The 27,557-nt window shown below is 43.7% G+C and overlaps 11 protein-coding genes across 11 annotated transcripts; 7 read left to right on the top strand and 4 right to left on the bottom strand. All coding sequences in view use genetic code 12, as the record gives it.

Moving 5' to 3' along the window:
• Positions 1–142: 142 nt before the first annotated feature.
• Positions 143–1,066, top strand: SEC14 (phosphatidylinositol/phosphatidylcholine transfer protein; the record flags this gene model as incomplete). Its single annotated transcript, XM_049323517.1, has 1 exon — positions 143–1,066. One exon carries the CDS (start codon positions 143–145, stop codon positions 1,064–1,066), a length of 924 nt encoding a protein of 307 aa, XP_049180632.1.
• A 547-nt stretch (positions 1,067–1,613) lies between these two features.
• KGF56_002302 (uncharacterized protein) lies at positions 1,614–4,474 on the top strand (the record flags this gene model as incomplete). The annotated part of the gene is made up of 3 exons (XM_049323516.1): positions 1,614–1,655; positions 1,785–3,286; positions 3,469–4,474. 3 exons carry the CDS (start codon positions 1,614–1,616, stop codon positions 4,472–4,474), a joined length of 2,550 nt encoding a protein of 849 aa, XP_049180631.1.
• A 61-nt stretch (positions 4,475–4,535) lies between these two features.
• VPS2 (ESCRT-III subunit protein) lies at positions 4,536–5,258 on the top strand (the record flags this gene model as incomplete). The annotated part of the gene is made up of 1 exon (XM_049323515.1): positions 4,536–5,258. One exon carries the CDS (start codon positions 4,536–4,538, stop codon positions 5,256–5,258), a length of 723 nt encoding a protein of 240 aa, XP_049180630.1.
• A 15-nt stretch (positions 5,259–5,273) lies between these two features.
• On the bottom strand, positions 5,274–5,876 carry MET14 (adenylyl-sulfate kinase; the record flags this gene model as incomplete). Its single annotated transcript, XM_049323514.1, has 1 exon — positions 5,274–5,876. One exon carries the CDS (start codon positions 5,874–5,876, stop codon positions 5,274–5,276), a length of 603 nt encoding a protein of 200 aa, XP_049180629.1.
• Positions 5,877–6,289: 413 nt separating this feature from the next.
• KGF56_002299 (mitochondrial 37S ribosomal bS6m domain-containing protein) lies at positions 6,290–8,606 on the top strand (the record flags this gene model as incomplete). Its single annotated transcript, XM_049323513.1, has 2 exons — positions 6,290–6,572; positions 6,808–8,606. The coding sequence occupies 2 exons, from the start codon at positions 6,290–6,292 to the stop codon at positions 8,604–8,606; spliced, it is 2,082 nt and encodes a 693-aa protein (XP_049180628.1).
• A 449-nt stretch (positions 8,607–9,055) lies between these two features.
• KGF56_002298 (uncharacterized protein) lies at positions 9,056–10,035 on the bottom strand (the record flags this gene model as incomplete). The annotated part of the gene is made up of 2 exons (XM_049323512.1): positions 9,056–9,153; positions 9,237–10,035. The coding sequence occupies 2 exons, from the start codon at positions 10,033–10,035 to the stop codon at positions 9,056–9,058; spliced, it is 897 nt and encodes a 298-aa protein (XP_049180627.1).
• Positions 10,036–10,262: 227 nt separating this feature from the next.
• Positions 10,263–10,814, bottom strand: COF1 (cofilin; the record flags this gene model as incomplete). Its single annotated transcript, XM_049323511.1, has 3 exons — positions 10,263–10,680; positions 10,740–10,750; positions 10,812–10,814. 3 exons carry the CDS (start codon positions 10,812–10,814, stop codon positions 10,263–10,265), a joined length of 432 nt encoding a protein of 143 aa, XP_049180626.1.
• Positions 10,815–11,777: 963 nt separating this feature from the next.
• On the top strand, positions 11,778–13,076 carry KGF56_002296 (uncharacterized protein; the record flags this gene model as incomplete). The annotated part of the gene is made up of 1 exon (XM_049323510.1): positions 11,778–13,076. One exon carries the CDS (start codon positions 11,778–11,780, stop codon positions 13,074–13,076), a length of 1,299 nt encoding a protein of 432 aa, XP_049180625.1.
• Positions 13,077–13,096: 20 nt separating this feature from the next.
• Positions 13,097–13,852, bottom strand: KGF56_002295 (uncharacterized protein; the record flags this gene model as incomplete). The annotated part of the gene is made up of 1 exon (XM_049323509.1): positions 13,097–13,852. The coding sequence occupies one exon, from the start codon at positions 13,850–13,852 to the stop codon at positions 13,097–13,099; it is 756 nt and encodes a 251-aa protein (XP_049180624.1).
• Positions 13,853–14,049: 197 nt separating this feature from the next.
• Positions 14,050–22,737, top strand: KGF56_002294 (uncharacterized protein; the record flags this gene model as incomplete). The annotated part of the gene is made up of 1 exon (XM_049323508.1): positions 14,050–22,737. One exon carries the CDS (start codon positions 14,050–14,052, stop codon positions 22,735–22,737), a length of 8,688 nt encoding a protein of 2,895 aa, XP_049180623.1.
• Positions 22,738–23,175: 438 nt separating this feature from the next.
• SMC4 (condensin subunit) lies at positions 23,176–27,538 on the top strand (the record flags this gene model as incomplete). The annotated part of the gene is made up of 2 exons (XM_049323506.1): positions 23,176–23,413; positions 23,859–27,538. The coding sequence occupies 2 exons, from the start codon at positions 23,176–23,178 to the stop codon at positions 27,536–27,538; spliced, it is 3,918 nt and encodes a 1,305-aa protein (XP_049180622.1).
• Between the last annotated feature and the right edge of the window lie 19 nt (positions 27,539–27,557).

Genomic DNA, 27,557 nt, shown 5'->3' with positions numbered 1-27,557 from the left:
TTAACAGTTTGTTACAGAGTGGTATACGTAGCTCATCACTTACGGTTGAAAAGCAGCTTTCCCAAAGACCACCCATTTTCCCTTTTTTTTATATTTTTTTTTTTTTTTGGCTTCCCTCTTTGACTCTCTCTCTCTTTCCCTAATGACTACAGATACAGTGATGACCACGGCATCAGAAGAGGAGATCTTGGAGTCGTACCCACAGATCACAGCCCCCACCGACCAAACGGGGTTCACATCCAACTTGACGGAGCAGCAGATACAGGACATTATCCAATTACGCAAGGAGTTGGTTGAATTAGGATATACACATAGAATAGACGATGCCAATCTCTTGAGATTCTTAAGGGCACGTAAGTTCGATTTGGCCTTGGCCAAAGAAATGTTTATTGCTTGCGAGGATTGGAGAGAAAAGTTTGGCACCAATACCATATTGAAAGATTTCGTATATGAAGAAAAGCCAATAGTAGCAAAGATGTACCCCACTTACTACCACAAAACAGATAAGGACGGCCGCCCAGTATACTACGAGGAGTTGGGTAAGGTTGACTTGACCAAGATGTTGAAGGTCACAACACAAGAAAGAATGTTAAAGAATCTAGTATGGGAATACGAATCAATGTGTCAGTATCGTTTGCCTGCTTGCTCGAGACAAGCAGGATACTTGGTGGAAACTTCATGCACCATTTTGGACTTGAAAGGGATCTCAATCACCTCTGCATATAATGTCATTGGCTATGTCAAAGAGGCGTCCAAGATTGGACAGGACTACTACCCCGAGAGAATGGGTAAGTTTTACTTGATCAATTCGCCATTTGGTTTTGCAACTGCTTTCCGATTATTCAAGCCATTCTTGGACCCTGTCACCGTGTCCAAGATCCACATCTTGGGGTACACCTATAGCAAAGAGTTGTTGAAACAGATCCCGCCACAGAACTTACCTGTAAAATATGGCGGAATGGACAATGTTAGTGACGATGACTTGCTCTTGAATGATGTTGGGCCATGGAGAGATCCAAAGTATATTGGCCCAGAAGGCGAAGCTCCGAAAGCTTTCAGCTTGTAAGGGGGGGAGGGGGTGTGATGAGAGCAAACCATGATGTACTGTATATTAAGTAATACCGCATTTTCCAATTCTTCCGTGGACCTCTAAAAAAAAGAAAAAAAAGAAACAACATAGAAATACAGGATAGAAGGGGGGACATAAAAGGGGGGACCTAAAAGGGTGAACATAGAAGGAGGAACATAGAAAGGGGGCTACCTCCACCTAGTTGGTTCCTCTTGTCTCTTGTCCTTTACCTGCAGTGCCTTCCAGTTAAAGATCACATCTATATCCACCTGGGTGCGCACTATTATTTGTGTAACTCTTCCGTGCATATTCTTCTCTTACACAAGGGGCAATGTGATGGGGAAATGTAACTTGAAGCAATGTGATATTTAATTTAATATTTTTTTTTTTTTTTTTTCTCCCTTTTTTTAGGGATCAGATCCTGTTCTCAATGAATGCATTACTACTAATACTCTGGTGTAATCTAGTGCTTGCACGGATCCACACGTTCAACTGGAATATAGGCTATGTCCAGGCTAATCCTGATGGGTTGTTTCAAAGACGCATGATTGGAATCAACCAGGAATGGCCAAACCCAATTCTCAGGGTAAGTCGCAACGATAGGGTCATTATCCATCTCCATAATGACCTACAGGACAGAAACGTATCTTTGCATTTCCATGGATTGTTTCAAAAAGGACAGAATGCACAGGACGGTCCAGAGATGGTTACGCAGTGTCCTATAGCTCCTGGCTCAAACATGATCTATGACTTTACTGTGGGTAATCAAACTGGAACTTATTGGTACCATTCACATAGCGGCACTCAATATGGCGATGGGTTAAGAGGAATGTTTATTATTGAAGAAGAAAAAGACAATATGCCTTTCCATTATGACGAAGCAGTTGAGTTGAGTTTATCTGATCACTATCACATGGAGACGTCCGAGATTATGAAACAGTTTATGTCCAGATTCAACCCTACTGGCGCGGAGCCCATTCCCCAGAATAGTCTATTCAATGAAACAAGAAACGTCACTTTTGATGTTCGTACAGATACAACATATCTCTTACGAGTTGTCAATATGGGGTTGTTTGCTTCACAATACTTGTTTATTGAAAACCACACTTTGACCATTGTTGAGGTGGACGGGGTACCTGTGGTGCCTTATGATGTTGACTCGCTTTATATAACTGTGGGGCAGAGGTACGGTGTGCTTGTTAAAACAAAGAGTACACTGGGCCAAGATTACAGGTTTGTTAACATCTTGGATAAGGAGATGTTGGATACGGTTCCACAAGACTTGCAGTTGGTATCCACAAACTACCTCAGGTACAACAACAGCGGGTCGTCGTTGCCAAAACCCCTTCCATATCAATCCTTTGAGGAAACTTTGCACCAACTCAAAGGGTACGACGATTTTGACCTCGTGCCAATTAGTGGTGAGAAGTTGCTCCCTGACCCCGATCTCACCATACAACTCAACCTCACAATGGAAATGCTCAACGATGGTGTTACGTATGCCATGTTCAATGGAAAGACATATACGCCGCCCAAAGTGCCCACATTGTATACACTCTTGTCCAGCAATGAGTTGGCAACAAACGAGGCCATATACGGAACCAACACAAACTCGTTTATCTTGCAGGGAGGCGAGGTTGTGGACTTGGTATTGAACAATGTCGATGATGGCAAACACCCGTTCCATTTGCATGGCCACAACTTCCAAGTCATCTCCCGAAGCGAGCAAGGGTCTGATCCAATTGCTTTTGATCCAAATAACAAAACAATGATTGACTATCCGGAGAAACCCTTGATCAGAGACACAGTTGAAGTCAAAGGTAACGGGTTCTTTGTCATTCGGTTTGTTGCTGAAAACCCGGGCATCTGGTTCTTCCATTGCCATGTTGACTGGCATTTGGAACAAGGGTTGGCCATAATTCTTGTGGAAGATCCTTTTGTGGTGCAACAACAACAACAATTGATTCCAGACAACCATCTCCAAGTGTGCAAAGAGGTTGGCGTTTTATCCAAGGGGAACGCCGCGGGGAATGAGGACTTTTTGAACTTGCAAGGACAAAATGTTCAGCGCCCACCATTGCCAGAAGGGTTCACATCTAAAGGGTACTTTGCTATAGCTGTATGTGCCTTGGCGGCACTCTACGGGTCATGGTCCATCTACAACTACGGAATGGAGGATGTGTCGCAGGACAACTCTGCTGAGGTTATGGACCGCTTGTATAAGATTGTCAACGACTTATGAATAACTAAATCTTTCTTTTTTTTTTTTTTTTTTTTTCTTCTTTCTTTTTGGGTTTTCTCTTCCCTTCCCGCCAGTACCGAATGACAATGATTGTGGTTGTAGGGTATGTATGAGATGGATGTGTTGGTATAGCTTTCCCATATTAACAATGTGTTAGTGCCGGAATTGTTGGCTTGTACACTGTGTACACCTTATTGGACAAAGGTATAGATGTGAAAACCATTACTGTTATTGCCGACTATTTCCCCGGCGACGAGTCGATAAACTACACATCCCCCTATGCGGGAGGAAACTTTTCGTGCATCACCGGTGATGACGACGATATTCTCGCAGATGACAAGTACACTTATCTTAATCTTGCCAAGGTACAGCTGGCCATTGGCAAAACTGCGGGTTTAGACAGGTATATATCTACCGAGTACTGGGACACCAAGCCGAGTCAGAAGAAAATCAACTCTTTAAAGAGTTATCTAGAGGATTACAAGGAGCTCAAGGCCGACCAATTACCCACAGGGTCTGCTTTTGGCATAAGCTTTCTTCTGTGGAACTTCAACTGTCCCAAGTTTTTGTACCATTTCAAAACCAACTTGGAAGAAAGAGGGGTCCAGTTTCAAAGAAAACATCTTGACCACATTGTACAAGCATACGAGTCCACAAAAACAAGTATTGTGTTTAACTGCACGGGTCTTGGTGCAAGGACACTTGTTGGTGATAAAAATGTTTATCCCGGTAGGGGACAAGTAGTTGTGGTTCGAGCTCCGCACATTATGGAGAACGTGTTAAGCTGGGGCGACCGCGAACCAACATATATCATCAAAAGGCCATACTCACACGACCAATTGATCTTGGGCGGGTTCTATCAAAGAGGTGACTGGACCCCAGATGCATTAGCGGAACAAACGGCAGATATTTTGAAAAGAACAACCACACTCTACCCCAAGATCTTGACGGAGAACCCATATGGAAATACTGTAGATAGTTTAGAGGTGATTAGAGTAGCTGTTGGACTAAGACCATGTAGACATGGCGGGGCTAGGATTGAAAGGGTTATGATTGAGGGCAGGGTACTCATTCACAACTATGGTGCTGCTGGGAATGGCTACCAATCGGGACTCGGAATGGCACACAGAGCAGTTAAATTAGCAATAGATGTAAAATTGTAGTAAAGAAAAAAAGAAAGAAAGAAAAAAAAAAATAACAGAACAGAACACAATCTACTGAGTAATGTTTCAGTGGGCGTTTGGCAAGTCACTCACGCCGCAGGAGCGGCTTCGTAAGAACCAGCGGGCGCTAGAAAAAACCCAGCGAGAGCTTGGTCGAGAGGTGGCCAAGTTGCAGCAACAGGAAAAGAAACTTATCAACGACATCAAAAAGTCCGCTAAGCAAGGCCAGATATCAAGTGCAAGGATTCAGGCCAAGGATCTAATAAGAACCAAGTCATACATCAACAAGTTCAACTCAATGAAAGCACAACTTCAAGCAATCTCCTTGCGCGTGCAAAGTGTCAGGCTGAACCAACAAATGGCTATCTCGATGCGAGACGCCACCCGGGTGCTCTCTGGGATGAACAGATCAATGAACTTGCCGCAGCTATCACGGATAGCACAGGAATTTGCCAAGGAGAACGATATGATGGATCAGAAACAGGAGTTTATGGATGATGCCATTGACGATGCAATGGCATTGGATGAGGGCGAGGGGGAGTTGGGCGAGGAGGACAACATTGATGAGATTTTGGGCAAGGTTCTTGACGAAATTGGGGTTGACTTGAGCGCAAACTTGAAGGATACACCTGTGGGGATTACTGGAAGAGAGGAGACGGAAAGTAGGAGCAGAGTTGCAGAGGGTATTGGAGAAGGTGGTGGTGGAGGAGGAGGAGGAGGCGGAGGAGCACATGACAATGACGACAACGACTTACAAGCACGTTTAGACAGTCTAAAAAAGTAAATAAATAAGTCAACATCAGGAGATGTATTTTTTTTCAATAAGATAGTCCAAGATCTGTTGTGCAGCTTCCTCGACTGTGAGACCGGAGTGGTTTTTAATGTGGATCTCTGGAGTTTCTGGTGGCTCGTAGGGTGCACTAATCCCAGTGAACTCCTTGATTATCCCCTCTCTAGCTTTCTTGTACAATCCTTTTGGATCTCTTTCCTCTGCTACACTAATGGGAACATCGACGTAAACCTCAACAAAGGGCAAGTTATCTTTTTCATGTAGCTCTCTTGCCAAGTTTCTATCTGCCTTGTACGGACTGATGAAGGAAGTAACTGTTGTGCAGCAACTATCACTGAATAGTTTTGCCACCTCGCTGATCCTTCTGATGTTCTCGTTCCTATCTGCTTCGCTGAACCCAAGATCCTTGTTCAATCCAAACCTAACGTTGTCACCATCGAGTCTGTATGAATTCAACCCGCGACCCAAAATCGACTGCTCCAAAGCACAAGCTATGGTCGATTTTCCACTCGCAGACAACCCTGTTAACCACACAGTCACACCTTGTTGTTTTCTCAAACCAGCCCTCTCTTGGTGAGTCAAGTTGGCATGCCATGTGATATTAGTAGCCATTGTCTTTGAGGAGAAGAGAAAGTGGTGGAGAGGGAGAATAGAAAGTGATGGAGAAATTGGTGAAGGTGGGTGGGGGTATATATTGATCATTGCACGTGACCAACACTCATCTGGACACAAAAGACATTGATGAACAATCAAACAATGTACTCTTGCAAGTAACTGTAGGGAGAGATGAGAGGTCAATGGACGAGACCGTGGGGATAGGTCATGACGATATACAGTGAGGATACACAGTGAGGATACATAGTGAGGATACATAGTGAGGACACACAGTGACATGGTCCTCTGCTACCAAATGTCTTTCTACATTCCTTTTTCTTTTTCTTTTTCTTTTTCATTTTCATTTTTTTTTTTTTTTTTTTTTTTGAGAAAATTTTCAACACGGAACCCACCCATACCCCAGTTCAAAGATGTACTATGAGCTATTTGCGATTGCACGTATAACCGACCCGCTACATGTAACGAAGGAGGCTACAAAGATAGCCTCTACTGTGGGCAAGTTGATTTTAAACAATAGAGGTGTTGTTAGAGACATCACAAGTCTAGGAGCCAAGCCATTGCCGAAAATCATATCGCGAGAGCAAGAAAGACACTTTCAAGGGTTACATTTCATCATGGGTTTTGATTCCTCAAGCAAGGTGCAAGCACAGTTGTTGAGAACATTAAGAAAGGACCCAAGGATACTAAGGGCAAGTATCAAAAAACACGATTTGAAAAAGAGCTTGAACCCAGGCACATCTATAGAACAAGTTGTAGCGGCGATATAATAAACTAATTTAATAAAAGCTTCTTTTTTTTTTCTTTTCTCTTTTTCTTCTTTCCATTTGTAATTTGTTTTGTTTTATATTCTCGTTAACGGTAGCTCCTATTCTTGTAAAATCAAATACCCGTGCCGCAAAATCTACTCAAAACATATCACAAAATATAGAGACTCCTTGGGTAGAGAGAAGTGCTCATATTCAAGGTGCTCATATTCAAGGTATGGATGTGGATGTAAAAAGCCAAAGCAAGGCACGAACTAAATCGCTATTGAACAATGGAAATGACCACTTTCGGCCCCTTACAGAAAGCCAAGATTACCAACATCTAGAACGACGGTTTGCAGATAGTGTGTTGGACTTTGAACGTATGGGCACAGATAATCAAACACTAACACAAGAACTACACCAGCTCCAAACGGAGTTGGACAACGCTAAAGGTCGGTGTCGGATCTATGAAAAAACTGTTGAGGAGTTGGAACTGGAAAAGGGCCAGCTTTGCACTTTTTACACACAACTTGTTGACAGTTTACAGCAGAAGGTGCTGGATTTGGAGATGGAGCTACGCCACCAGGACAATAGCACCTTATTGGATAAGGTGATACGAGATTACAAGATCCTTGAAAACCAATTTGAAGTGGAAAAGAACTCCAAGTTGGTGCTTATGGACCAAGTGGAATTCCTTGCTCATAAGAATGACAATCTCTTGAAACAAATCCACATGGGCTCATGCACGATGGAGGATAGTGCTACAGACAATACCTCCATTAGAGTCAATACGGACTTTCAGTTCCCTCCTTCCCCAGACCCCGACTCCAAAAGCTTGAAGCGACAGTCTCTCCCAGCCGAGCTCAAGCCCAAACCAAAACCAAAACCATTCGACACTTCTGAGTTTGTGCTATCTCCCTTCAAGCTCACATCGGCAAATACATTCAATGACGGAGCAGGCAGCACCGATGGTGATGGTGATGACGATGCAAACACCTCGATTGTAAAGAGGTACTCTAGTTCCAAACCAACACACATTAGATACAACAGCCACGATATACTACCAGTGCAGGTGGAGTTTGAGGAGCAAAGAGTCCTGTCGATGCCCGAATATGTCAAGCCGTCGCCTCCACCAATACCGTTTGATGTGATTCAAGAGTCGATGGATGACTATAGGAATGGTACCTTGTTTGCATTAAACGGGTACGATACTTCTCATGGCATATCGTACGACGAGATTGAGCTGTCATCGAAACGATCCAGCTACATCCAACACGATAGCCGCACGCGGCAAGAGATCACCAAACTAAAGTTTGAGTTACAATCGTTGAAATTGCACAATGAAAAATTACTCTCATACATTGGGTTTGAGTTGCAGAAACAAAAGAAAAACATCAAGAAGTTGGCCAAGAAACAGTCGCTCAACTCCATGTCATATGAGTACTCCGATGCAAAGCTCATTAAAGATTCCAGAGACTTGCTTATTAATAAAAAGAGAGTGCTAAGATCTGTTTCCATCAATGCGGCGTATGACGACCTCATCACCACACCTGGTATAGCCACTTTGGGATTGAAAACACCCCAATCTGCTCCACATTATGAAGAAACAAACTTTGTCAACGACAAGATTGTTAAAAAGTTTGCATCGCAAGTTTTTTCCCGAGCAGACCTCTCTTCGCTAGATGAGGTGGACTCAGATATAGACACTACTTGGCAACTGAACGAGGAAGAGGACGATGATGATGATGATGAGGAGGAGGAGGAGGAGAAGGAGAGACTCATCGATGAGTATGCATCTTCCTCCGAGGAAGAGCTGGGAATGCTAACCCATATCAGGCATTTGGTCATGGGTAAAGACACAAAATACAAAAATAAAGAGGATTTAGTCGATGATAGCTTGAAGTTCAAGTTTTTGACAATCGCTTTAGGTATTATGATTGTAGGGTTCAAGTTGACACCTCAATCTCAAGTAAGAGCCTAGTAGAAAAAAAAAAAAAAAAACAAAAAAGAAAAAGAAAAAGAAAAAATCATACCACTTTAACCGAGATAAAGTTTGGTACCAACATATACACAAGCGGTTGGGTTTTCTTTTTTTTTTTTTTTGTTTTATCTTTTACTTTCATATGGCTTGGGTTCAGAAATGGCGCTTCGAAACTACTTGTATGCCAAACATGACCATGATATAGCAATAGAGACCAGGATCAATAAACTAATACCTGGCGATCTGGAGACGGAAAAGCTCAAAGAGACCACCGGTAATCAAAACTCAAGCGCTATTGAGAAGGTGTGTACAAAGCTGTGCGAGAGTTGCAAATGCAAACACGGGAAGCAGAAAAGCGATGTCATCAATGTGGAGCCGAATCTAAAAGTCGAGGTTGCTGACACTGAGGTTGATTTTACAGGAGCCTTATAAAGTATTGTATAAATAGACTAATGTAAATTGTCATCATCATCATCATCATCATCATCATCATTAATATCATCATTATTATCATCATCATCTCTCACTCGATGGTACTCCCATGATTCTTATTTCTAGATGCAAGTATCCTCTCATCGAAAAAGGACTCTTTGAACTTTTGGAACAACTGATATGTGTTGGGGTAGTCACCTTGGTGATTGAGAAAGAACTTATCTGCAGTGACGAATATAAACTTTTCCACTTCCACCTCGGCCAAGTAGCTCTTGGGCACAGAAACTGGAAACGGTGGCGCGGCGACAGAGGTGGTGGGCGCCGTGGTAGCAATGGTAGTGGCGGGAACAATGGTAATGCTGGAAGTACTGGGCTCTTTGGGCGGTGTGTTTTGCTGCTTGTTCTGCGGCGATTGTGGCTGTTGCGGCGGCGGCGGCGGCGGCGGCGGCGGCAGCAGAGCCAGCAGCAGCAGCAGCAGTAAAACCAGAGGTTGTTCCTCATGCGATTCAAAGTCGTGACTTTCATGCGACAACTCCTTGAGTGGTTGCTGCTCTTCCCCTTGGATGCGATTCTTTTTTATTCCATGACGCTTTTTAAACTGACTCAACCATCCGTGACTGAAACTATGCAACCGTTTAGGATCATCGACTCCGTACTTTTGCGCATATATAGCCCAATGTTTACGAAGAATCGGTTCAGTAATAGCTTCATTTTTTAGCATTTTTTCCTGAACAAGCTTGTCCATCGCGCTATTTATCTTTTCATATTTAAAGGTTGCCTTTCTTCTACTATTCTTTGAGGCTTTAAAGTCCGCTTGGGCAAACCGTCGACGCAACTCCTGTTCATTTTTCAACCACTCGCTCAACGAGGATGTAGAAATCGAGATCTCCTCTTTGAATCTATCCACGGTTTTCAACTGCGGACTCTCTGACTGGTGGTAGTAGTCAAGAACTTGCACCTTTTGAGCCAACGTTGCCCTTGGAACCTTTGAAGGCATGCTTTCTTGGAAGGGACAAGCAAGATAAGAAAAACGTGAAAATGCGCACCCATTTTTCTCTTTTTCTCTTTTTCTCTTTTTCTGTTTCTCTTTTTCTCTTTTTCTTTTTCTTTTTTTTTTTTTACAAGAGTGAATGAGAGAAAAGTATTAAGTCTTATAGATATGATATTCTCTTTTTCTTTTTCTTTTTCTTTATTTTCATCTTTTTTTTTGTTGTATTTTTCCTTTTAGTGAGACCCAGCACCTCTACTAACTCTTTCCAAGACTGACTCATACGCAACCTCTGAAAAGTCTGTGCCTTGGATATCAGCAGCAACTCCGTTCAATGCTCTTCTCAAAGAATCTTTCGATGATGCATATACCATCTTAGCTCTAACGGGCGCGGTGTCTGGAGACCAGGTGAAAAACACAATCTTTGACCTTTTTCCTTCACCTCCACCAATCTCATACTCGAAATCGTAAACGGCATATTTACACTCATTTTCAGGCAATTTCTCTAAAAAGGTATCGTAATCTGTATCGGCAGATGTCTCGTCAACAACAATCTCAGTCTTGGCATCATTCAATGTATAGATTACAAATTTGTACTTCTTACCCAACTTCAAGTCGTTGAAGGCAGCTAAGGATTCGTCGGCAACTTGTACTCTAGACGCCACATTGTTAGTATGCAGAATAGATGTAGAATAAGTATGGAAACAACATACCCTGATCTGGACTAAAACAATAATGGTTAGTATTCCAAAGGTGCAAATTGGGTTCCTCCATAATAAACATACCATATTTGATAAAAATGCTGTATATTAAGAAAGAAAGATTGTTGACGTTCAAAAATTGTTTTTTTTTTTTTTTTTTTTTTTTTCTTCTTTTGAAGTTGGTTTTTCGGGTGGTGCATAATTATCATGTGGACAGCAACACCACTTTAGGGAGGAGAGGGGGGGGGAGTGGCACACCTCACGGGTATCACACCTTATGGGCGCCACGTTTGAGAGGCACACCCTTATAGAAGAGGTCTGCTTCATAGTTCACTATAAAAAAAAAATGTTTTATATCAAACTACTTTTTCTTTTTCTCTCTCCCCCCCCCCCCACATTCCACCAGATTTGATTAGACAATAAGACCCATAAGATGTTGGCACCATATACAACAAAAGTCATTAGCATTTCCTCTAAAGGATTCCCCATTCTTTTTTTACTTGCTATATATTTTTTTTCTATTTTTGGGGGGAGGTTTTCTCTTTTCCACTACACCTGCAGAATCGCAGAAGTCGCAAAACTGTATTACTTTAGCCTAGCTGTTTCCAGTTTCTGAGTTCCGGTGGGTGACACATGAGCTTACCGAGAAATGGATCCAGTATGGCATATGGTAGCGTCAGCGACAAAGTGTCTGAGTGGTTAAAGAGTCGGGTGCAGGTTCCTCAACTGGAAAGTAAAAGGTATCTCCCGATGGGCATTGCCCGCGCAGGTTCGAACCCTGTCTTTGTCGTACAATTTTTTCTTTTTTTTTGAAAAAGGAAAATAGACATGGCCCATTGACGAGATAGGTGAGTAACATCTGCTGGACCTTTTCTGCTGGACCTTTTCTCCTAGACCTTTTCTCCTAGACCTTTTCTCCTAGACTTCTTTCTCCTTTTCTCCTACACCTTTTCCCTACACCTCTTTCTCCTTTTCTCCTACACCTTTTTCTTTCTTTTTTCTTTTTCATTTTCTTTTTCTCTTTTCCATCTCAGATCTGCTTTCTCACATATGGACGAGGAAGACCTTTATGAGATACTAGAGGTGGACTCTACCGCCAGCAGTGCGGAAATCAAAAAGGCATATAGAAGGCTAGCCTTAAAGTACCACCCGGATAAGGTTTCAGAGGAAGAGCGTGAGGCATCTGAGATCCTATTCAAAAAAGTGTCGTTTGCATATGAGGTGCTCATAGACGAGGACAAGCGAAGTTACTATGACCATTACGGGACCACAACTACAGATAATAATTACGGTGGGGCGAGCTACGCGTCAAACCCGTTTGAGCAGTTTTATGGCGGCGGATTCAATCAATACGAAGGTAACGACTTTCACGAGTTCTTTTTCAATGGTGGCACTGGTGGTCCCCAGAAAAAGTCTAGGACAGAGGATGCACATATTCACGTGGAGGTCACGTTGGAAGAACTATACATAGGGAAAGTGGTTAGAACAACATTGACAAGGAATATCATATGTACACAGTGCAAAGGAAGTGGGCTCAGGTCTGCTAGCGCTATGAGCAAAGCATGTGCAGTATGCAAAGGAGAAGGACACACGCGTAAAATCAAGAGGGTGGCTCCAGGGTTGGTGACCCAGGAGTATGTGGACTGTGCTAATTGCAAGGGCTCAGGCAAGATTTATAGGACCAAGGACAAATGCAAGGTATGTTTGGGTGCCAGGGTAACTGAGGAGACCAAGATCCTTGAGTTTGAGATTGCTAGAGGCGCGCCGAGCAGAGGCGTGGTTACAAAACACGGCGAGAGCGACGAGTACCCGGGAAAACAAACGGGTGATATCATTTTGGAGTATACATGTAAAGAGCACAGTGTGTTTGAAAGAAAAGGCGATGATCTATATATCCTGTTTTCTCTACTGCTAGCGGACGCGCTTGCAGGGTTCACAAAACAAGTGGCTTTACATCTAGATGGAAGAGTGGTTCAGATTAGTACACCCCCTGGTAAGGTGATTAGACCTGGTGATTATATCAAGATCATTGGTGAAGGTATGCCCAAACTGAATAAATCGTGGCTGCTTTTCCCAAATGCCTCAGGAGACTTGTACTTGAAACCGGATATCGAGTTCCCCAAAGATAATTGGTTTTTGGAAAAGGACGACTTGGTGAAGCTACGGAATATTCTTCCGGGGGGTAAGGCACAAGAGTCTAGCGCTAATGGCGGTGCCAATACCCTGTTGTTTACTGATTTCGCAGTAATCAAGGATGTGGATTTACCTGTATATAATGAGGGGGAAGGGAGACAAAAAGGAGAACATGGAGGAAGAAACAGCCATTCTCCGCAATGTAATCAGCAGTAAAGAAAGATAAATAAAACTACTTAGTCTAGCAAATTACGCAAATCCTCTTGGCTCAAACCTATTGGCTCTTCATCCCCCATAATGGTCAACTCACCTGCATCATGGCTATTGTTTGGAGTAGAGAATATCAACTCCGACTCATCAAATAGGTTGGGTATTTCGCTGGTGTCTGCGTTCTCTTTTGTTTCTTCCGGTAGTATAGACTCGATCTCGTCCCTCCAATGGAGCTCAACTAGCTTGTCTATCTCCTTGGAGCGTTGTGTTTGTTTCCCAGGGTCTCCGTTTCTAATAATCAGTTGTTTGATGTGGCTACTGTGCAACCGGTGCGTTCTCTTTGTAGATACCAATGCCTCGGTATGTGGCTTCCTAGGCAAGTCTCTCTTGATCAATGAGTCACTTGGCTTTTGTTTTTTGAGTGGCCGCCTTATGCTCTCGGATAGTGGCTGTATCCGTTTGACTCTTGTATCTCTCTCATGGAGAACAGAAACAGAGGGGATCCCCAAGGTTGAGTTTGATTTGGTTAATCTTGGAACATGAAACTTTGGGGTGGTTAGATTCGATTTGGACCTATGTAATGTGAGGCTATTTGTATTCTGGTTTTTACCGCCTAGAGGTACTCTTTTGATATTGCTAGAACCGCCATTGCTAGAACCGCCATTGCCATTGCCGTTGCCGTTGCCACTGCCACTGCCACTGCCACTGCCGTGTGCATCTTTTCTAAATGGCTTTACTGCATCCTGGTTCTCTGTGTTGTCAAATACCCGATTAGACATCATTAGATACCTTCTAGGATGAGTTGTTGTGGCTTGAGAAAAAAAGGAAAAAAAGTAAAGGCATCCGATAATAAAGGATCCGATCTTTTTTTTTTAAAATCCCTTACTTAAAATTAGTCTTAAAGTACTACCCTGTTAATATTACCCTGTTAATATTACCCTTTTATTACTAGCCTTCTCTTTCATGCTTGCTTAAAGGTATGTCTTTTCAATCACTGTTCATAGCAGTGACGTCGACCTCCACTATCAAGGTCTCGCTTTGGATCTACTTGGTAGATTGGGTTCTCTCCTTGATCTTGGGGTTGGCATTCATCTTCTACTTCCACAAACTATTGGGCTTTATATTTTCCTCTTTATTGAAATTGGTACTTTGGAAAAAGTACAAGACTAGAGTGCACGTTGATGCATTGAAGATATCGCCCTTGGGTGGACGGTTATTTGTGAAAAACTTAATCATCACCACCTGCGACTCGACCATATCCATATTGAATGTCACCCTCACATGGAGGTACTGGCTTTTCTCAATCACTAAGCTCTCCAACTACTACTGGGAAACAGATTATGAGATCGGAGGAGTTTCGCAAACGCAAAACGATAACCTGCCGTCTCGGTTCTTGATGGTTATAGATGGTCTAGAGATATTTGTGTACAACCGAACAGCAGCGTTTGATGATATTGTTAGCAAATTGGGCGAGAATAGGGACAATAGTGGTAAGGAAAGTAGCCCTAGGGATAGCCCCAAGGACAATATCCCCAAGGACAATATCCCCAAGGAAAATAGCCCTAAGGAGGGTTTTTCTAGGGATGCTTTGCTGGATGATACCGTAAAGGATAGCTCGAGCACCAACACTTTCAACCTGCAGTTTCAAAAAGCAACAGTGAGCCGTTCGTTGCAGCTCTTCTTGCAAATCATGCCCATAGAAGTTCGTATAAAAAAAGGTGCAGTTGTGGTGGGGAATGTCAAAACGCCATGCGTGCTTGTGGCATCGTTCAAGTCGGGAAAGGGCCTCATTGACGTGTCCAAGGCACCAAATCCCCTAGATCCATATAGACTACTCCACGATTTCCAGTTTAACGAGTTTCAACTTTGGATGAGACCAAATTTGGGGTTGGACAAGAACAGGTATGGTGGTGGAGGAGGAGGAAACGATAAAGGGCCTGGCCATACCTTTAAACCTCCAAAAATGTGGACCAAGCTTGCTGGCGCAAAGAAATGGATTAGAAAGAGACATCAAAAAGAGAATGGCCTCAAATTCTCTTTTAATGATGAGCAATACAATAATAATTGGAGAGGTCTTGAACGGTACATTGGCGAGTTTCAAGACCACGAGGTTATTGCTGCTCAGAATGGCTCAACACAAGAGGAGTATGCAAAGTATAGCTTGCTCTTGGACTCTACCAGTACCCGGTTCATCTACTTTTATGACTCACCCGGACTCCAACAAACAGACACTAGGACTAGGGAAAGTGAGGCTCCGCCAGAGTGTGGTCTTGAGATTGAGATCTCGCATGGCACCATCCACTACGGACCTTGGGCTGATAAACAACGTGTACCCTTGCAAAGTATGCTCTTCCCTTCATTGGCCAAGGACGCCGTGCCTATTACCACCACCACTAAAAGAAACTACGAAGGGTTCAAGTTGACGGTCATTGTGCGCGACGAGTTGGTGGTACGTGTGCCGACACGAGAGGCTAGTAAAGACACCACGCCAAGGGCCAATCGTTCTTTTGGTTGGTTGGAGGTAAAGCTAGGCGAAGGGTCAAACGTGGGACTGTTTACATCCTATATTACTAAAGGTGACAGATGGCCTAATAAGCTAAAGATGATATTCAATGATCCAGAAGTGCAGTCTTCGGTAAACCACGATGTGTTGTTCCTCGCTGACTCGCACGAGATTAATGCCGACGTGGCACTACCCTTGAAGTGGAATGGCAAATGCGAGTGGAAGTTTGACCAGGTCAGTTTGAACGCAAGAATGTTTCTATTGAGGGAACATATCCAGTTATTTAGTGACTTGTTGACGGATTTTGGCTCTGGCGACCCCCAGCCGTACGAACAGTATAGACGGTTCAACTACATCATTTCATGGAAACTCCTCCACTATGAACTATTCTTGAATGTCAACGACTACAATATCATCAACAACGCCTTAGACTTTACTAACAACAAGTATCTATCATTCCAGGGGGACGAGTTGAGATGCTTTGTTGACATCCCAATTGAGGGTGCTTGCTCGAAAAAGTCAACTGTTACATACAGGTTGGAGACACCCAGGTTTGATCTTGTATTGGACACGCCGCAATGGCACACGGTGAATGCATTTTTAAAAGAGTCGCATGTTGTTGGAAGCGCGGGCGCGTTCGAGGTTTCAGGAGCATACACATTCTATAGTGGCGTGGAGATCAACACTGCTGACTTGGTGGAGATCAATTGTACAGGCGATGATGTGTGTCTCAAGTTTTATGGGTTCGTCATTAGGTACTTGTTTACTGTGCGGGAAAACTATTTTGGTGACTACATACATTTCAAAACGTTTGAAGAGTTCACAGAGAACAGCACCAATAAGCAACTGTCCATGAGCTCTTGCTCTTCTCCCACAGACAAAAATTACTGGGCAATGGTGAAACTAGAGAACGATGTTGATGTGCTATTCAAGTTCCAAGTGCGAACTGGTCTTATCATACTACCGCAACACTTGTACAGTTGCAAATCACACATCGGATTGACTTTCAAGATGCTCGATATAGATATTAGGTTTTCCAATTATTATATGGATATGCAGGTTGATTTCAGTCCTCTTTTGGGTTCGTTAGTCACCCAATTTGACGCTGACGCCAAGTTGAATGTCAAGGACTATATCAAGGACTACATCACAACAACAACACCTCCGCAAGTGCACGTTGATGGGTTCGGTGTACACTCGCACAGGATGTTTGGACCTCCACCTGATGAGACGACATTCTGGTGCAAATGGGACTTTTACAGTGGGGAATGGATCATCAATGGTTCTCCTTTGATATTGCAAGGAATAAAAGCAGGAATCACAAACTTTGGCATAACATTTCAAGATCGCGAAAATGCATTGAATGATGCATTACCACCCGCATTTGACGCTGCAAACTTCTCATTCAGGTGTCCGAAATTTGTATTCAAGTTTAAACTACCAAATGACACCAATACAGCAGAGGTGGAGTTGAATAATGTGTTGTTGTCATACAACGACTTGAGCAATGACCGCTATTCAAACAAGTTGTCTGTGAAGATCCCTTCCATCAATGGTAAAGTGTTGCTGTCCTCGGAGGACGTGTTGGGGTATATTCTGACTTCCCTCGTGTTGTCTGATATCACTCAAAAAGATGACATGGATGGCAGAAGAGATACACAGCAGGTGCACATTAGAAACGGCGATGCCCCATTCCACAGAGCACCATTTATTCTCACTGAGGAGTACAGGGACACCTTTTATGAGGAGAGTAGAGGAAGCTTTATGACATCAATGAGTCTACCGAGAGTGCCTATGCCATTAACTTTGGAAACGTCCAATCTTATTGATGATACATCGTCGTCGTCCTCCTCCTCCTCCTCCTCCTACTCCGCCACCTCCGTCTCCTACAGAGGTGAGATGGAGGACACACTTCCCACAGTCAATTACAACACTAAAGACTTTTCCCCATCATATCAACCTGATCCAGATACAAAGTACAATAATCTCATTGTTGATTTAGGCGAAACTGAAATGTACCTCAGTCCTGCTTGTGTTTGTACCGTAACCCAGTTTGTCTCAGTGAAAAGTGTTCATTATCTAGACTCGATTATGGACGAAATAGAAGTATCCATAATCAAAATAGCAAATGATCTTCTAAGTTCAACAAAGGTGGTTGACAACTTCCGAATAGTGAATAGCCACACTACCGTGCACATTGGTATAGAGCCATATAGGCATACCGAGTTCAACGGATTGACTATTCCACACATATCGCTCTACACCACCAACTTGTCAATGGCTATTTCCAAAACACCCGACAAAAAAACCACCTCCTTTGCCGTGCATGGCGAAAGCCTAGACTTTACGATCGCAAAGTCATCTGATACTCTAGAGGCAGTTTCACTAACCTTGGTGGACTATGAGGCCTGGCTAGACCAGGATGCCACCAGTCTTATTGGTTCAATCGACCTTGACTATATCGACCTTGCGATCGATCTGAAGCAAGTCCCATGGCTTTTAGAACAAGCAAACGTATTCGTTAAACAGGTTGAAGACATCATCACACGCTTCAAAGTCTCTACAGACCACCACGCTGCAGCGCAACTATTATATGCATTGACGTTAGCGTCAGAGGATTACTCCATCGACCACGATCCAGAGGTTCTCACACGGCCTGCATACATTCTACGCGCCAAAAGAGAACACATTCGGTTTTTCGATAGCTGGAAGGTGGTGGCCAAGTTACGACACATTTTGCAAACCTTGCCAGAAACATGGAAAACAAGCGTGAGCAACGCATTCAAGGATGGCACTTTTGTACTACCTGACTATGGTGCCGACCATGTACGGGACTATTTCTCCAAATGGAGGGTCTGGGAGGCAAACCAGGACCAGCGACTGGCAATGTTGAAGAGAATATTCACCAAAAACGAAAAGGAGCATGGAAAGGATGGAAAAGTCGACTTTGACTTTACAGTAAACGAAGTGAATATCAATTCTCTCTGTTCACAAAATCCAACGAGTATCAATATAAAGACACTTTGTTTTGTGTTGAATAAGGACACACTACTGTGTCTACTATTGACTGTCGACTCGTATGAAGGTAAATTGACTAAATCGGTTTTGGAATTGGTGCCGCTATTGAATTTGGAAACTGAGACATCATCCACCTCCTCCTCATCATCATCTCCATTCCAGCTTGTACTTAATATATCCCATTTTGTGCAGCTGGTAGAACTTGTAAACCTAAAGGCAACTGTCACAGTGCAAGACCTATTGGCAACTATGGATCAACATACAGCCACCATAAACACACACATCGTGGAGATCAAGCTAGATGCGCTCGAGCGTGTTTTTCACACAAACCTTCACCATTTGCAAGTGTTTGCACACAACCAGCAAAACAATTCACAACTCAACTTGGAAGTTAGAAAGTGCAAAACAATCCTATTTGACAAGATGAACTTTGTAGAAATCATCAGAGCAGTGATGGATGAGGATGTGCCATTCTGCAAGAGTCTTTTCAAAAAGAAGACAAACGTACCAAGACAGCAAGCTCGCCACCAGGTATCATCAACACTCCTAATACAAGAGTTTGCTTATAGCGTTGAGATACTAAACCCTCTACACCTCTCGGGTGTACTACTTGGGGCCAAGGCCAGCTTCAGTCTCAATGATGAGCTTGGGACAGCTGCACTTTGTGCCGAGTTTGCAAAGCTACATAGCAACTTTAGTATTGATCGCAGCAACGTTCTAGGTCTTCAATGTGCCGATTTTGTATGCCTATGTGACACAGAATCCATAAATCTGTCAGAGTTGAAGTTGACTCTGTCGCAAGTGTCCCTAGGGTATATGAAGATAGTCTCGAATGACTTGCTCCATACTATGAATCTTGTCACAAGTGTTTCTAAAATACAAGCTAGAATCGCAGAGATATCCAGTATAGTAGGACACACTACTACCCCTGCTTCCAACCACCATCTTTTCCGCCTTAGTTTCAAAAACGCATACCTGGAGCTTTCTGCTGGCGTGGGCTCAACAACGCCAAGTCTCGCTCTTGAAAACACTTTTTTCAACATCAGCAACGTTGCCGTGAGTACAGAGGTCCCCATCCACGGAGAAGCGGCATTGCCTCTCTTGCGATTCACCTTGTTCAGCAAGAATATCCCCTTGGGTTTGTCCAACGTATTGGCGTTGGAGTTTGCTGTGCGCTTGTTCAACGATACAGATACACGTGACTCCCGCCAGCATTTGCAAGTGGAATCCCAATTTTGCCGCGTATGTTTGTCTGAGCCCGTGGTTATTGCCATGACTAGGATTGCTGATACTGTTGCTAAGCGGTATCACGAGGTGGCATCTGCGGCGGCCACAACACCAACTGCTACACCCAATGCTTCTTCACCCTCTCTCAAGCAGTTCATCTACGCAAAGTTTTCCGCATTCCAGTTCCTATCGTACAATTTCTGCATCGGCTGGCTCTTCAACGACAATTCAAAGGATTACCCAGGAGTGATTATTGGAGCGGAAAAGTTCTTTGCGGCTACCGAAGAGAGTTTGGGAAAGTTTACGCTTATTGGCGCCTACTTTTCCATAGCCCATGGTAATCACGCACTAAACTTTTTCAGCGCTCGTTCAGAGAGAGGCAGCTTGAACCGCGCATTCTTACCAACGTTACAATTGATCTATGTTATAGACTCCAAGCACTTGCTGCTCACTGTTCATGGAGATGAAATTGACATCAAGTTCATCTCCACTTCAATAACACAGATTGTACAAAAAATATCTGCTCTGGCGAGTGGGATCCGTCTGTATCTAGAAAGAAAGTCTCAGCTTCTCAGTGCCACCAAACCAGCACCAGCACCAGCACCAGCACCAGCACCAGCACCAGCACCAACAGCACCAACAGCAACAACAAGTAACAACACACGAATTCCCTTCCAGTCAATTGAGCTAGTCTCCACTTTTGCCGGCTCAAACATGTTGGTCACCAGAATGGAGGAGGATGAGTTTTCTGACGACAAGTCAATGTACTTGCATGCACCAGCAATCAAGACAATTGTCAAATTCACAAACACTTCCGATTTGTGGAAAGTTATGGGAGAGTTGGTGACGTCGTCGTCGGAAAACGTGTTGTACCCACAATGCGTACCAATCATGCTTGACTTGGCTTCCGGAGTCAAGGCATTGGTCCACGACGAGAAAAAAAAGGTGGAGAAAAAGGAAAAGATAGGAGACGAAGCGTCGACATTGTCTCTCTTCAACAATCTTCTCATCGACATTGCCATCAGGATAAAAAGGCAAGAGCTCACCTTAAGCTGTGAACCCACAGCGAAAGTCGCCGCAGTGGTTGGTCTAGACGGGTTCTGCATCCAGGTAAACTCAAACGATGCAAAAGGAAAGAGTGTAGTATTGTCTGCATTGCTAGATGGCATTTCTGCATCACTACAGCACATCTACTCCAGGGACATCAGTGCTTCACTAGAAATAGAACAAATACTCTTGCTGAGTGTGTTGGACTTGGGAGCCCAGGGCCGCATGTTTTCCACTGGGTGCGTGACCAATACTAACGCTTATGTCAATGTGAAACAGTACCAAGACGTCAACCTATTCACCGATATCTGGTTCCCAAAAAATCTATTCCACCAAGACAAAGAGGACGCCAAAGACGACACCACTGATCTAGCACGCAACCAGAATATAGCCCTGAAGTTCAGACAAGTATCCACCACCTATGCGTTCCCTTGGATAGTAGTCTTTGTCGCAAACACAGTCAACCTTGAAGCGGACTTTGGCCAGGCCTTGGGCAAATCCCAGTTGCTGATGAACAACTTCTGGGCAGTGTCAAAGAAAGCACAGGACTGGTCACAAGATTTGCGAACGGGGATCAGCACAATCAACTTGTCGTCAGAGGGTAGGTTGACCGGGTCGCTACTTGTTGAAAAGATCAATTTACACACAACCATCAGCTGGAAGATTGCTACAGGCGCAACACTCGACGTTCCATTGGTGTTGGTCTCCGGTGGTGTCAACAAGTTGTCGCTTAAAATGTCATTCGACGAGCACGTGATTGCCCTTGTTTATGTTGAAGACTTTTCAATGGATATATACAACAAGAAGAGCGCGTTGGCCATTGCCAAGGACCATCTTGTTGTTACCACCAAGTTCAATGGCCTCGAGGTGTATATAACTTCACTCTCGGCCTCAAACTTTATGGACATTGCAAATACAATCTCCAGAATGGTTTTAGAAACTAGAAGCTCGTATAGAGAGATACTTAGGGACTCCTCGAGGGGCAAATCCATTAGTCACCACAAACAACAGCAGCAGCAGCAGCAACAACAACCTTTGCACAGCTCCTACTCCAACATTCTACAGACAATAAAACGATTGGATACAACAATTCATGTATCTGCCGGCAAAATCTTGATTCACGTCTACCCATCCTCCATAGACAACTCCAAGGTCCTCGTTGTGAAGCTTGACGAGTCTAGAGCAAAGTTTCAGCAGAACGAGTATACCCATGGCGTATCCAACGAGCTAGATTTGAGATTCAACGATCTAAACGTCTCGCTATCCTCAGTGCCACCTCTACTGGAATCATTTGTGCAAACATGCACAGTTGATGAGTTTTTGAACTCGGCTCACCAGGCCAAGGGCGGCAACATCTTTGTGTTTCCCTCCTTCCGTGTCTCCATGAGGACATTCCAAAAAGAAAAAAGTACCGTGATTGAGTATTTGTTCCAGTCATCGTTCAATGGCACTGTAGACGTGAGGTGGAATTTAGGGTCCGTCAACTTTATTAGAGAAATGTACCACATCCATACAAGGGCACTAGCGTCGAGGAGGGAGTATATGCATAACCGTGGCGACTCGCAACTGCACCTGCAACTGCAACGCAGTTACAGCTTGCAAGAGAACTCCACACAGGAGATTGACGATGCAATCAAAGAGACTATGGAGAAAGTGGAAACAGGCTCTACCTTCCAGTACACACCTTTAGCGCCACCAATAATTGAGGCCCCGCAATTAAAAGAGTTGGGAAACGCCACGCCACCATTGGAATGGTTTGGCTTACACAGGGACAAGTTGCCCAACATCACTCATACATTGGTCATAGTCAACTTACAGAAACTCGTACATGAAATCGAGGTCCAGTACTCCAAGATGCTAGGTAAAGCTTAATGTATAGATATATATATATTCAATGACTCAAGTACCATCTGCCTTTAGCTTTTCTTCGTGCAAGCACCTTTTGTCCTCCTTTTGTTCTGAGCCTAGCTAGAAACCCAAACTGTCTCTTTCTTTTCAATGTTGATGGCTGGTACGTGTTACCCCTGGATTTGAAGCGGAGCTGTAAAAGCAAAAGGGCTATAGGGGAGTGTCCAATAGGGGGCTGTCCAATAGTGGAATGTCCAATAGGAAAGTGTGCCGCGGCCAGTGGCCTCACATAGGATTTGATCACCAGGAACATGTTGTTGAACAATATCTCAGTTAACATCTCTCATTTGATTTTTTTTTTTTTCTCTTTTTCTCATTCTTTCTTTTTTTTTTTTTGATTTTTTTTTCGCACAAAAATTGACAAAAACTATTTAGCCCATCTCATCATTATAGTTTGTTGTCATGATGTCTGGGAGAAGAGCACTACCTTCTACTTTGAATACGCCCACTGCTGTACGAGTAGGAACAGAACTGTCTATCCCGCAAAGTCAAGCTGAGACATTATTAACGGAGTTTATCGATGCTAGCGAGTACAACAACAACCCATTCAATGTGAAGAAACAGAACCAGGAGACCGGTCTTGCTAGTAATAATGGTGGGTCAGTGCCGCTTATATCGCAGTTGAAAAGGATCCAGAGAAGTTTGCGAGGGTTACCTCCTCTTGAGAAGAAGCAGGACGAAGAGGTGCCCAAGAAGATTGTTTTTGATATATAGCGCGACCCTATCGAGCAGAGCGAGATAGTGGTGTAGTACTTAGTTGTAGAAAAAAAATAAATAAATAAATAAAAGAACTACCTTTGATATCGATTGAATTGTTATGAAGCGGAAGAGGCAGATCGAGGGGGAAGACACGTTTGTTAATAATAGCGATTATGATGTGAAGGAGGGGGTGGAAAGGAGCAAGGGGGAGGAGACCATGGGGGAGGAGACCATGGGGGAGGAGAGTAAGGGAGAGGAGACCATGGGGGAGGAGAGTAAGGGAGAGGAGACCATGGGGGAGGAGAGTAAGGGGGAGGAGAGTAAGGGGGAGAAGACCATAGCAAAAGAGAATTCCAAAAATGATACCCAAAGCAAACCACGACTAGCGATCAAACAATTGGTGTTGACCAACTTCAAATCGTATGCAGGGAGACAAGTGATTGGACCGTTCCACACATCGTTTTCGTCCGTGGTTGGTCCTAATGGAAGTGGCAAATCCAACGTTATTGACTCTATGCTTTTTGTGTTTGGATTCAAGGCCAATAAGATGAGACAAGGCAAGATCTCTGAGTTGATCCACAATTCTGGAGACGAAACAAGACCTGAGTTCTGCCAGGTGGATATCCATTTTGAAATGGTTCTTGATGGTCCGCCATTGGAAGTTGTGCACAACTCGCAATTGGTGATTTCGCGTAAAGCGTTCCAAAACAACCAGTCACAGTACTATCTAGATGGTAAGAAAAGCACCTACACAGAGGTGACCACTTTATTGAAGCAAAAGGGCGTTGACTTGGACCACAAACGGTTTCTCATTCTTCAAGGAGAGGTGGAGTCGATAGCACAAATGAAACCAAAGGGGGAGAAGGAAGGCGACGACGATGGGTTGTTGGAGTACCTAGAAGATATCATTGGCACCACAAAGTACAAAAAGTTGATCGAGGACAGCATGGTGCAGATTGAAGAATTAAACACAATGTGCCAGGAAAAGTCGGATAGGTTTGCATTTGTTGAAAAGGATAAGCTTTTGCTTGATGAGAGGAAAGTTGAAGCGTTGAGATTTTTGGAGTTGGAGAAAAAGTTGGAAAAGTTCAAGAGTATGCAAAAGCAGTATGATTTGAGGAGGTACAAAAGGGAGGTGGACCAGAAGGAGGGCGAGGTACAAGAGTTGAGCGATACTTTGGAGAAAAAGAGGCTTGAAAATGCAAACTTGTTGAAACTGATCGACAACAAGGTTGCCTCCCAAGCGGCAATAAACAAGCAGGTGAAAACGCTTGTTTCCGAGCTCGGCACATTCCAAAAGGAAAAAAAAACCCTTAACCAAAAGAGTGTTTCTTTTGAAGAAAAACAAAAGAGTTTGGAGACAAAGTTGAAAAAGGCAAACAAATCAGTAACGTCACTGACCCAATCTTTGGCCAACGCAAACCAAAAACTTTCCACCTACTCCAACTCCTCCTCCCAGTACAAGTGTGAGATCGATGCCTTGACCAATAATCTCCAAAGGGAAGAAGAGAAGCTAACGAGTATGAGGGAGAAGTTGACACAACGTACCTCCACATTCACCAATGAGATTGAGGACTTGCAGAAAAAGTTGGATCCATGGACATCCAAATTGAAAAACAACGAGAACCAAATACAGCTCACCCAATCGAATATAGATATGCTTGAAACACAGATGAATCGCACGAAAATGCAGTTGGAAGAAAGCAAAAACAGGTTGAGAGAGATTAAACAAGAGGGCAAGAACAAAGAAACCCAGTTACAAGAGAAGGAGTTGGATCTAGAGCGAATCATTGAACAAACCGCACTTGGAGAAGAGCAAACAAACTCACTAAAAGTGGTTTTGGACAAGTTGAAAGCGCAAATCACCAAGCAAAAAAATAAACTCCTGGACTCTCTTGCTGTAATGCAAACAAAAGAAAACAAAAACAGCGTGCTAGCAGCATTAACAAAGTTGGCCAAGTCTGGCCGAATCGATGATTTCTATGGCCGGTTAGGAGATCTAGGCACGATTGACGAGCAGTACGATGTTGCGATATCCACTGCTGCTGCGCCAGGGCTAGACTCGATGGTTGTGGAAACCGTCGAAACAGCTCAAACATGCATCGAGTACTTGCGGAAAAATAAGCTTGGGTACGCCAATTTCATATGTCTTAACAAGTTGAGCAAATTTGATCTATCCAAGATTAGTACTCCAGGAGACCCATCGCGGATCAAGAGGTTATTTGACTTGATCACACCAGTCAGTGACAAATTTGCACCTGCGTTTTTCAGCAAGATGTTTAATACACTAGTGGCGCCCACCTTGAGTGAAGCAAAGGCTGTTGCGTATGGTGCAAAACGATGGAAGGTGGTGACATTGGATGGGAAGGTGATAGATACTTTTGGAACAATGTCAGGTGGAGGTTATGTACAGCGAGGCGCAATGAAGTTGGGAGGGGGGAACAAGGTGGTGGGGGAGGTCTTGGAGCATGAGAAGGAGATTGAGATTGAGGATATTCGTGTTCGACTACGCGAGTTGGAGCAAAAACACCAAGAGGTAAAAAAAGAGTATGATGAGAACATGGCTGCTTTGCAACAAGTAAAAGCATTGGAGCCAGAAACAAAACTTGCTCTTGATAAACTCCAGTTGGATATTGCAGGACTTGCATCAGAGATGAAAGAGATTGCACAGTTTCGCAAAAGTTTAGCTCTTGAGCAGGAACAGATGGAGACGGATAACCCGTTTGAAAAACAGATTTCAGAGAAAAAAGGGGCACTTGCTCTGTTGAATGAGGAGAGGAATCGAATAAAGTCGGAAATGGCCGATTCAGAGAACCGGATACTTTTGTTGGAGCAGAAAATAATGGAAGCAGGAGGTGTAGAGTTGAAGGTACAAAACTCACGTGTCGACAGTATCAAACAGCAGATATCCATCATCAATGATAAAACAAGTGGCGACAGAATTGCTATTAAGAAGTTGGAAAGTGATGTGCAGCGGTACAAACGGTTGATTGAGGAGGCCACTTTGGAAAAGGACATTTTGGAAAAAGACTTATTAGCGATCCAGCAGTCCCATAAGTCTCTTTTGTCACAAATGGTATTACTCGATGAAAAAATCCAAGCTTTGGACCAGCACAAACGCGATAAAGATGAGGAGCTAGAGATTATACGCGTGGATATCGAAGGCATGCAAGAAGAACTATCCGGATTCAAACAGTTTGAGGTCGACACCCTCAACCAAGTAGAGAAGATAACCTCAGTGTTGAGAAAGTTGAACCATCTAGTTGACGAAAATGAGCGTGCTCTTGAAAACACAGCTGTGAGAGATGTTGAGCCATACATTTATTGGATGGACAATAATGATGATGATGATCGGGCCAAGTTTCTTATGCCATCGCCTACGCACAAGCTTTCCCCTACCGAGCTAGACGACGTAGACATAGAAGCAGTCAATTCAGAGGTTGATGAGTTGGAAAAATACATGGCCAATGTACGTGTGGATATTGAGATTCTAAAGGAGTACGGAGCCAAGATTGTTGAGTACCAGCAGCGGAAAGACGACTTGAACAAAGCCGTGCAACAACGCGACACAAAGCGTGATTACTGCGAAGATCTCAAAAAGAAGAGGCTCGACGAGTTTATGCAAGGGTTCATGGATATCTCAATGACACTAAAGGATATGTACAGGATGATCACCATGGGCGGCAATGCCGAGTTGGAGTTGGTTGACAGTTTGGACCCGTTCTCCGAAGGCATTCTCTTCAGCGTGATGCCGCCCAAGAAGTCGTGGAAAAACATCTCAAACCTAAGTGGAGGAGAAAAAACATTGAGCTCGTTGGCCTTGGTATTTGCCTTGCACAAGTACAAGCCCACGCCGTTGTATGTGATGGACGAGATCGACGCGGCTCTAGACTTTCGCAATGTGTCCATTGTGGCCAACTATATCAAGGAGAGAACAAAGAACGCCCAGTTTGTGGTGATATCATTGAGGAACAACATGTTTGAGTTGGCACAGAAGTTGATTGGAATCTATAAGGTCAAGGACAAAACAACAAGTGTTGCTCTCCTCAATGGTGAAATGCAGTAAGCGTGGGCGCGGTGGTGAG

Source organism: Candida oxycetoniae (assembly GCF_023343755.2).
Source record: "Candida oxycetoniae strain CBS 10844 chromosome Unknown scaffold40, whole genome shotgun sequence".
In the NCBI taxonomy this organism is placed as follows: Eukaryota; Fungi; Ascomycota; class Pichiomycetes; order Serinales; family Debaryomycetaceae; genus Lodderomyces; species Lodderomyces oxycetoniae.
Note: the sequence above shows the minus strand (reverse complement) of the source record. Positions and strands in the feature narration are given on the sequence as shown.